The sequence below is a fragment of the Balaenoptera borealis genome (assembly GCF_965194805.1).
Source record: "Balaenoptera borealis genome assembly, chromosome: 6".
NCBI classification, from domain to species: Eukaryota; Metazoa; Chordata; class Mammalia; order Artiodactyla; family Balaenopteridae; genus Balaenoptera; species Balaenoptera borealis.
The window spans coordinates 126,296,534-126,306,386 of NC_138863.1; the positions used below are offsets into that span (position 1 = coordinate 126,296,534).

General features: G+C 63.3%; 1 protein-coding gene across 5 annotated transcripts in view; it reads right to left on the reverse strand.

Moving 5' to 3' along the window:
• The window catches only part of HS6ST1 (heparan sulfate 6-O-sulfotransferase 1), a 43,838-nt gene extending 34,684 nt beyond the window's left edge, over window positions 1-9,154 (reverse strand). For all 5 annotated transcript variants that reach the window (XR_014245996.1, XR_014245997.1, XR_014245998.1 and 2 more), the window contains exon 1: window positions 8,314-9,154. Coding sequence is in view for 1 of the 5 variants with exons in the window: in XM_082396909.1 (XP_082253035.1) it covers window positions 8,314-8,840 (527 nt within the window). In the remaining 4 variants the exon portion in view is untranslated. The remainder of the gene's footprint in view (window positions 1-8,313) is intronic.
• Between the last annotated feature and the right edge of the window lie 699 nt (window positions 9,155-9,853).

Sequence of the window (9,853 nt, forward strand, 5' to 3'; positions counted from 1 at the left end):
GGTGGCAGAACAGGGATTCAAGCCGGCTGGTGCGGCTCCAAGTCTGGGCCCCCTCCCCTGCTCTGCCACCACCCCTGGTACAGAGACAGGGTTCCCGGGCTGAGGAGGGCCCGGCCGCCCGCTGTTCCTGCTCCCTCGCTGCTGGGGGGCCCAGAGATGCCCTCTGTCCTTCCTTATCATCGAGGGTGGAGAGACCCTCACGGAGCTGACCACCTGCTGGGGTCCGGCATGTCCCCCGAGTCCTCCCACGGCTCTACAGGCAGGTGGAGAAAACGTGGCTCAGAGTATCACGTGTACACAGGTGGGGAGCAGGGAACCCAGACGGCTCTGACTCAGGAGCTCAGGTGTCCACCCTGGTGCACCAGGCGAGCACAACTTCTGTGGAGGAACCTGGCCTGCAGAGAGGCTGGGGCCCCAGCTCCTGCCTGTGACCAAGGCGGGTGGGTCCCCCGCACCACTGATTTCCTTCAACTCTACAGCTTTGTAAACAATTAACTCCAGAGTTTTAATGTCTCTAGTTACCACCCTTCCAGATGATTACTGATTTGCTCTCATGCCCCACCCCTACCCCGACCCTGGGACCTTTAACCCATGTAACAGAGGCTCATGGGCGGCCAGGAGGCCAGACTTTCTCACAGTGCCCCAGGCCCACCCCGTCCCTCACTCTGCGCTGAGGGAAGCTGCTGACAGCTGCCCCCATACAGGTGAGGACCTGGGCCCCACCCCTGGGCAGTGAGGCCTGTGCTCACGCCTGGATTGCAGAATTCTACGGGGTTACGAGTGACCACGGCTCCAAGAGGACATGGACACAAACTGGGGCTGGAGGGCCCAGGAAGTCACAGGAGGTCATGGGGAACAGGACACTGGGTTCCTCCACTGAACCAAATGACAAGCTCCATATCCCCATTTTAGAGATGGGGAAACTGAGGCTCAGGGGGCTGTTTCTCTGTGCCCACGAGACCCACCGGCTCCAGACACAAAGTGAGAGAGGCTGCCAGGGGCTCCTCTCTCCTCCTCTGGTTCCCAGTCGGGCCTGCTGGGGCCCAGAGCTGCTGCCTGGGCTTCTCGGAAGGAACCCAAGAGCCAAGTCCCCACGCACCTCCGCCCTGCCCCGGAGCCTGAGCCCCGGGCACCCAGAGAGGGCCCAGGAGCTCCCGTGGAGGCCTTGCAGAACTCGGGGTGTGTCAGTCCCTGCAGGCAGCGCCTGGTAAGCCGAGGCCCCAGACGCTCCCGTGGAGGCCTTGCAGAACTCGGGGTGTGTCAGTCCCTGCAGGCAGCGCCTGGTAAGCCGAGGCCCCAGACCCTGGGTGCTCGGCAGAGCGCGTGAACAGAGCAACAGCTAGGGCGGGGCGGGGCCTCCAAACAGCCCAGCTGTCCTGGAGGAGCCTCGGGAGACACGGACGCAGGCAGCGCTGCAGGGAAAGGCCGCCGCCAGCCGCGGGGCTGCGTGTCCTCAGCAAAGCTGCCAGCACCCACAGAGCCGGCCGGGAGCCTGGCCGGGGGCCTCGCTGGCAGTGGGATAGCAGGGCCGCCCTGGCTGGTTTCTGCTCCCCCATCAAGGAAGAGAGACCCCAGGTCTAAACCAAGGCTGGGGCAGGATGTGTGCGGTCTCCAGCGGCTGGACACCTCCTCCCTGGGCCCAGCCCCCCCACTGACCCTGATGTCCTCCAACAGTGCCCACCCGGGTCAGGCGGCCTGGGAGCAGCTTGTTAGCTCTCTGGTGTGTGGATGTGGCCACGCAATGCTTTTCCAAAATAACAGGGCCTGGAAGCTGGGGGCTTGGGACAACACCACACCAGGAAGGGGACATTTTACCCCGGGAGGAACAGAGAGATTAGGCCACAAGTCCCACAGCCAGGAAGTGACAGGCCTGCCTTCGGGGACAGACTGGACACCCTTGTCCACGCACACGGCCTCCCTGTCCCCACTGCCCTCTTGTTACCATTTGTCCCTGTGACTGGCTGTGGGTCTCAGACGTGAGTCACCGTGGTTCCAGAGCACTGCTTCCCGTCTCTACTCCTAATGATCCTGCAAAACCCCACGCGGAGGTGCCTCCTCCAAATCCCTCCGATGCCATGGGTCACACCTCCTGCTGTCACCACTCGCGTGCCTGCCTATTTTTGTGCTTAGGACCGTTTTTCTGCATAATATCCCCCCCCCAAAAAAACCCCAAACCAAACTGACAGCAAAAATGTAACAGGAAGAGAAAGAGCCTGCTGAGTTCTGGAAAAAGCAGGAGTAAGAGTGTTGAGAGATGGAGACCCTGCAAACGCGCCTGCCCACCTGTGAGTGCCAGCCGGCGAGGCCAAAGGATGGGCCCGAGAAGACGAGAGCGGGTCGGCCACAAGACGCATCCACACGGCTGTAAGTGCCCACCAGGGAGATCACCTTGTCAGGAGGGCCTGTGCCCCCTTCCCTTCCCGTCCTCCCCGCAGACCAGCTGAATCACGACCTGGCCTGAATTCCACAGCCCTTCCGGCAGGGCTGGGGGTGGGGCTGGCAGCCGCAGGACCAGGACCACCTGAGAAGGACGCGGTCACCCAGGAGGGGTGGCAGGAGGCACCGGCCCCGCTGTGCCGGCAGCCCCCGTGCCTCGCCTGCTCTCGGCTGTCAGCAGCGCCGACGCCCCCCGCAGCCCCTCCGCGCTGCCCTGCCAGAGCCAGGAGGGTGTGGCCTGAGTCCCGTCTTGCTACTGCAGGGGTGAAGACTGCCAGATGTTCTCCAATGCACCGACTACCCAGATCTGCACGTGAAACCGCCCGGGGTCTCGGGAGCTCTTCGGCCCCGGGGTGGGACAGACGTGACGGCTGGTGGCTGGTGGCGGTTCTCACCGAGGTTGGTCTCCCCAGCTGGGGGCACCAAGGGGGAGGCCTGCACGGGGCACACGGGCCATAGGACAGACAGACGTCAGATGGCAGCTTCCTAACTTTTCTGGGCCTTGACTTCCTTGCAGGGAAAATGGGGACAACTGTCACACGTGCTTTGTGGGAGTGGGGAGGGGGAAATGAGATAGCCCATTCCAAGTACCCGCGGAGCACTCGGGACAAGAGCCAACCTTCTGTCTGCACCCTTCCCTTTGTGACCCTGGCTCCCCCAACTCAGGCCCCCACGGCCGCTCACCCCTCCCCTTTGGCCCCAGATGGCAGAGAACTGCACCTCCGCTCTGGGCAGGGGTGAAATGCACACATCTGTGACCAGACGGGCCGGCATTCAGGGTGGCTGGGTACAGCCCTGTTCCCCCCCCCACAAAGTGATGGGCCACCCTCAAGGGTGCACTTGTCAGGTGGGACTTTTCAATAAAAACCAGATACAGACAGTTTGCTCACTGAAGAAAGTAAACTCTTTAAACCCAGAACAATATTGAATACCAACGAGATGAGTACTCAAATACCATACTTGGCTACAAAATAAGGTGTAAAGTAATTTAATATTTACATTGAGAGCATTTAAACATTCAGACTATTCCACTCAGAAATTCCACACCTAGGAATTTCCAAAGGAAGTCAGGGGTATGCAAAAATACTTTATGTACAAGGATGTCCACTGTACTGTTACTTACAGGAACCAGAAATGGGAAACCTGCACATTCAACACCAGAGGAGAACCAACTATGGTGCACCCAGAGGTGAGTCACCTGTAGCCACTAAATTATTGTTGTTGATGACACAGAATAACATCTGTAGACTATTTACGTTATAGTTCCAATTATAATAAAAAAAAAGGTATGCATAGAGAATACAGTAACTTTCCTTTTTTATACTTTACTGCCGATTATCTACTACAGTCATTACTTTATAACAAAAACGAGAAGCATATGAAACGAAAAGACTCAGTGTCCCTTAAGGATGACAAAGCCAGGCCCCCGCTGATGGCCTGCCACTCTCCCAGGGCAGCAGCCCCACCTCTCAGTCCTGCCACTGAGAAAGAGACCCTGACTGATTCCACGAAGACCAGGGGCTTCACCAGCCCCCGGGCCCCAGGGCTGGGAGCTGCACCCACCGGGAAGGCTCTCTGACCCGGGGTGGGGGCACACAAGCCCCTGCACCGTGTCCAGCCCACTCTGCACTGCCCCGGGTTTTACAAGGGAAGCGCCTAGGAGGACAGGAAGCCCTGGTCTTGCAAGTTCTGTGGTGCTTTGAGGAGAACATGAGTTGTAGAGCCTGATGATTTCACAAGCCAGGGCTTCATTTAAAATGATCGCCGGTCAATCATTTGAAAGTTTGTCTTCTCACGCATTTGCTTAAAAAGAAGAGGTTTTTTGGTTGTGTGTTCATTTTTAAAGAAAATCTAACTCTGAATTTCTTGACCTTAGATTCCTTCCGTCTCAACCCAAGACCTCTCCGGGCGATTCCTTCAGGTGGCCGGGCCCTGTTCACTGGTCTCTGTCATGTGCTCTGGGTAACATCTGCCCCACTGCAGGTAAATGCAGGTTTTGTCCCTTAGTTGCACGTAAGGATGTGATTGTGAAGCCAAGTCGTCCGGTGCCGTAGAAATGCTCCAAGCTAAGCTGGCTGGGCCCACTGAGAAGCCCCTGAGGTTCTCTGGGACCAGCACTGCACTCAAGACTGTCTCCTTGAACCTGACTCACCACAGGACGCATGGGGGAAGGGCACGCTGACTGCAGCTCCCGGAGAGGCTGCAAGACCAAGAGGTGAACGTTCTTGTTGGTGCCACATGTAGGCAGCACCCGTTCGGCCTCTGGCCAGTGCCAACATGCCATGGACACGCCAGGATGGCAGATGGAGAGTGGCCAAGGGCACCTAAGGCAACGGGGCGCTATCTGGGAAGGCTTCCTGAAGGAAGGGGCGGCAAAGCTGAGGCTGAAGGGAGAGGAGGAGCTTGGTGAGCAGTGGTAGGCAGGAGGGTGTGCTGCACCGAGGGTGGCACAGGCTCAGCTGGCGGCACCAGCAGATTTCTGAAACCAGACAGGACTCAGGATGGTGGCGGGAGGGTGTGCGACCAGAGTGAGGCTGCAGGACTGACACTAAGACGCCTTCCTCCTACAAGGAAGCACGACCTCTGCCGGCTAAGATCAAGGATGCTGGGAGCCCACCTGCAGAGAGGACCCCATGAAGGTGGCCTGGAAGCCATACTCGGGTCCCAAATGCCCTCTGTGGCTCCAAATGAAGCCTACACGATTTTAGGGGCATTTCCAGGGCAACCGAGGCAAGACCCTAACCGTGTCTCCTCTTCCGTCTCCTTCAGGCCGACGGGAAGAGGAAGGAGGGACGTTTTGGACCTTAGGAGCGCCATCCCGACCCTACGAGGTGAATGGCAGCATGGGGCACTGACACACTCTAACCAAAGTGGCCCTTGGCAACAGTCGGCCACCTGCCTGAGGCCAGGCCTCCCTGGGGGCCTTACAAGCGTTCCTGGCAGATGCCAGCAGGTGTGGCAGCTCCCTTGCTGGACACAGGACGAAACAGGGACCTGCCAGCGCTTTATCACACACCTGCTCCTCTCTTCCATGCCAGGGAAGCGCTCATAGATGCTGGAAGTTCCAAACCATATTCCAGCAAAACGCTGGAAACCTGTCCATCTCCATTTGTCACCTCGATGCACGCCCATCTCAGAACTACCCCGGCTGACGGCGTTTGGCGGGGAGGCGCGGGAGCCATGAAAACCCTCACTTCCCCGCACCGCAGGCCCCAGAGCCCCGCGGACGCCGGCACCAGGAGCTGGGAGAGGCTCGGTGGAGAGATTCTAGAAGCATACCTCACAGCGGGAAGACATTCGCCCCCCACCCCGACCCCCCAAGGTGGTTGGTCCTGGGGACCGGAGAGGAGGAAGACAGGGCTCTCACCCAGGCCCAGACCCCAAAGTGCCATGTCACTCCTCAGTTCACCAGCCAGGCGGTCGCTCCAACACCACAGGGCCGTGGGGAGGGCGGGAAGGAGGGCAAGGGCGACACCCGAGTCACCCAACATCAGGCATCCCATGGGGGCTGGGCACTGCCACCGTCCCTCTGGGTGCTGGGTCCCTGGGCAGTGGGGGAGCTGCCTCATGAACCCCCAGCGCTCTGGCCCAGCCCCAGACCAGGGGAGCACACAGGCCTGTAAACACAGAAAGCCAAGACTACCCTGGCCCCTCCAGGAAGCTCATTAAAAACGCCATCAACCTAGCGCCTGGACCAGAACTGAAGGGAGAGGCAGGGAGAGTGACACGGAAGGCCAGCAGGGCTCTGTCACCTGCCTGGTGGCACAGCCCACTCCTCCAGCGGACGGCAGAGGGCGGGCCTCCTGAGAGCCCTGGAAACCCCTCCTCCATGGCCAGCAGCTGCTGAGCTCAGCAACTTCCCCACCGCGGCAGGAGGGAGCCACGGCTGACCACGCACGTGGACCACGCGGACTGCGCACGGAGTCTTCCACCCCTGCCACACGCACCCACCCTCGTGCAGCACCCGGAGGCCCTGGCCTCTTCCCCATTTCCTCCGCGCCTGTCTGTAGGGGCAGCGGGGCCTCCTGCTCTGGAGGACAGACTCTGGAGAAGGGACGCCAGGGGCCCTTCACCCTGGTGACCCAAAGAGAAAATCAGCCTCGGGAGATGGGGTTGTAGGACGAGTGTCCAGGAGGCAAACGAGGGTCGAGGCCACGTCTGGTGGCAAGCCTGACTCAGGCCCCTCGGCAGTGCCTAGAGCGAGGTCTGCACCCTCTCCCCTCCGGGCTCTCGCGACCTAATTGCCTTTGGCAGACAGGACGGTTCCGCCCTCCACACCCGCACTCCTGCAGGCAGAGAGGTGCCCACCTGGGCTTATGTGGGTTGCTTAGTGCCCAGTGCCGGGGGCTTGCAGCCCTGGTGGGCAGAAGGCTAGATGGGCAAGTGGCTGCAAGCCCCCAGGCCCAGCTCAGTCTAGCACAGAGTGGCAGGACCCTGGGGAGCGAGGGGGTGAGGGGATGGTACGAGGCCTGGAAAGTGCATCTATGCAGATCAGACCAAGTGCTGGGCGGGAAGCAATGCTTCAAGGGCCCCTGAACAGGCCGCGTCTGGCTACTGGTAGCCATGTAGCCTTAAGGCACCCAGCACATCACCTCTCAGGCTGGGAGCTGCTGTTGGTGGGGGGACAGCCAAGGGAAAGTGGGAAGACACTGCCCCCCCCCGCAGCTCCATGGCCCCAATTTCCTAACCATCTGGGAAAGACAACAGGAGGACTGCAGGGCTGAGCAGGGAGAGCTCCGAGCTGGCCGGATACCAAGGCTTCATCATCCAAGCACACCGAGACCTTGCACCTTCAACCCAGGAGTGCTGACGAACTCAGCTACACGGGTCACGCAGCTCCCCAACGCCCATCCTGCCCGCGAACGCACTCTTAAGGCAAACGAGGAAGATAAACAAAAGGCCGGCAAGAAGACCTCCTTTCTGGACCTTCCCAGCCCAGGCATCTCGGGGAGAAGGCCCCGCAGGGCACCCACGTGAAGAGAAGAAGATTGCCAAGTTTAACCCTTAGAAACCCAGCACCGTGGGGAGAGAGAGAGAGAGTGTTTCTGTCTACAAAGCGCTTCCCTGGAGAGCTGTCCCCCAACACAGGTCAGCCCTGTGCTTCCAACCTCCACAGTAACGGGGGCCCCCAGGGAAGGCGCCTGGCTGCGCAGGTGCCCCCCGCCAGCTCAGCTCCCCCCAACCTGCCCTAGGCCTCCTGCTCTTGCAGAGCGAGCTTGCGCCTGGTTCTGGCCCAACTCGCAGGGGCCGGCGGCACTGCCTTCCCCCTGCTCCCAGCCCCAGGGGACACTCGGGCCTTTGTTCTACCTGCACACTTGGGCACGGGCGGAGCCAGCCCCCTTCGCTGGCAGCTCCTCCCCAGCCCTCTCGAGGCAGGCTGGCGGGCCGGGGGCCCCGCAGGTGCAGGGGGAGAGGCACCTCACTTCTCTCACTTCCGATTTGGGCGTGAGAGCAGCGCAGGAAAGCGAGCACTCCAGGTGGGTTACACTCGCACAGGAACCCGTCTTCCCGCCCGACGACACAGGCCAGCCTGGACCCAGAGCTGGGTCACGACAGGTGACGGGCGGCGGGCAGGGGACGGTGACCCCGGGAAGTCCAGGCTCCGCGCAGCCCGCCGGGTGGTGGGAAAAAGTAAAGAGGCACAGAGGAGGTGAGAGCGGGATTCGAGCGGCGGACCAACTGGGGACTCGGGCGCCCTGAGATCAGGAGGGGGTCCAGAAGGGCCGCGGCGAGTGGGGTCCCCAAGAGGGCAGGAGAAGAGGGCAGGGAGCGAGGGTGGGCGCAGGTCCGCCCGGCGAGGGCCGGGCCCGGGGGAGCGGCCGCGAGCAGGCACCCCGCCGTCCCGGGCCGACGGCGCGGCCGGCTGCGGGCGCTCACCTGGGCGTGCGCAGCGCGGCGGGGTCGCGGCGGTCCAGCACGCCGGGCACGCAGTTGGTGAGCTCGGTCCAGTCGGCGTGCAGCCCGCAGCTCCAGCCCGTGGAGAAGCGGGAGAAGAGCCAGGTCTCGCGGCGGTTGGGCCGGTAGCAGGTGCACTTTTTCTGGCCGGGCCGGCAGTCGCAGGGCACCTCGAGGCGCACGTTCTGCACGAGGTGGCGGCCGAAGGTGGTGCCGCCCGTTTTCTGGATGTGCAGGAAGACGATCACGTCGTCGCCCTTCATGTCGAAGTGCAGCGAGCGCTCCAGCTCGCGCACCGGGAAGTAGTACTTCTTCTCGTAGTGCGGGTCGGGCGTGGGGAAGAGGTCCAGGTCGTCGGGCGGCGCGCGGCCGCCGGGCGCGCCCAGGCTCAGTCCCGGGCCCGCGTACTGGTAGAGGATGAGCATAAAGCACGCCGAGCCCGCCACCACCAGCACGAACTTGCTGGCGCGCTCAACCATGGTCCTGCCGCCGGCGCGCCGCCGCCGCATGTGTCACCATCGCCGGCGGCCCGGGCGCGGGGCGCGGGGCCTGGAGAGCGGGGGGCACGGGCGCAGCTGCCTCCGCCGCCGCCGCCGCCGCCGCCCGCGCTCCGGCCCGGCTACTCGGCACCCAGGCCGCCCTGCGCGGCGCGGGCCCCGGCCCTGCGCGGCGCCATGGCTGCTCCCCGCCCGGGCCCCGCTCCGCGGCCCGACCCCGGCTCAGCTCCGGTTCGGCTCCGGCCCGGTCCGCTCCCGCTGCGGCCCCTCGCCCGCAGGTCAGCTCCGCTCCGCGCCGCGCCGAGAATGCTCTGCGCCGCCCCGCGCGCCGCCGCGTCTCCGCAGTCTGCCGCCGCCCCGCCCCGGCCCGCCCCCGGCCCGCCCCCGCCGCGCCTCTTGCCGTCGCCGCCCGCGTCGATCCGTGGCCCCGCCCCCAGAGCCCCGGGGCTGCAGGCCGGTACCTGGCGTCCGGACGGAGGTCTCCGGCCTTGGGGAGGCCGCTCCGAGGCGGGCAGCGAGGACTGGGAACTGATCTCTGTTCTCAGAGGCGTGGGGAGAGACTGGAGAAACGTGTGGTGGGGCGCGGACGGCCCTTCTGTGCTGGAGGGGGCTCGCGGTGGTGGGTGCTTTGGGGCCTGGGTTCCCCTCACCGTTTCACGGGAGGGAAAGCCTTGGCTTTGCACGCTGGGCACTCTGAAGATCGAACGCGAGGGGGCCCGGGCTGGATGGACTTGGTGGGATCTGGGGGCGGTGGGGCGGGGAGCGGGTCGGGAAGGAACAAGGGAGGGTTGAGGGTGGTGAGCCTGGGACCCACGGCAGTGGTGGGACCTTCCTCCCCCTCCCCTCCCCCTCTCCCCCTCCTCTCCCCCCTCCCCTCCTCCCCCTCCTCTCCCCCCTCCCCTCCTCCCCCTCCTCTCCCCCCTCCCCTCCTCCCCCTCCTCTCCCCCCTCCCCTCCTCCCCCTCCTCTCCCCCCTCCCCTCCTCCCCCTCCCCTCCCCCTCCCCCCTCCCCTCCTCCCCCTCCCC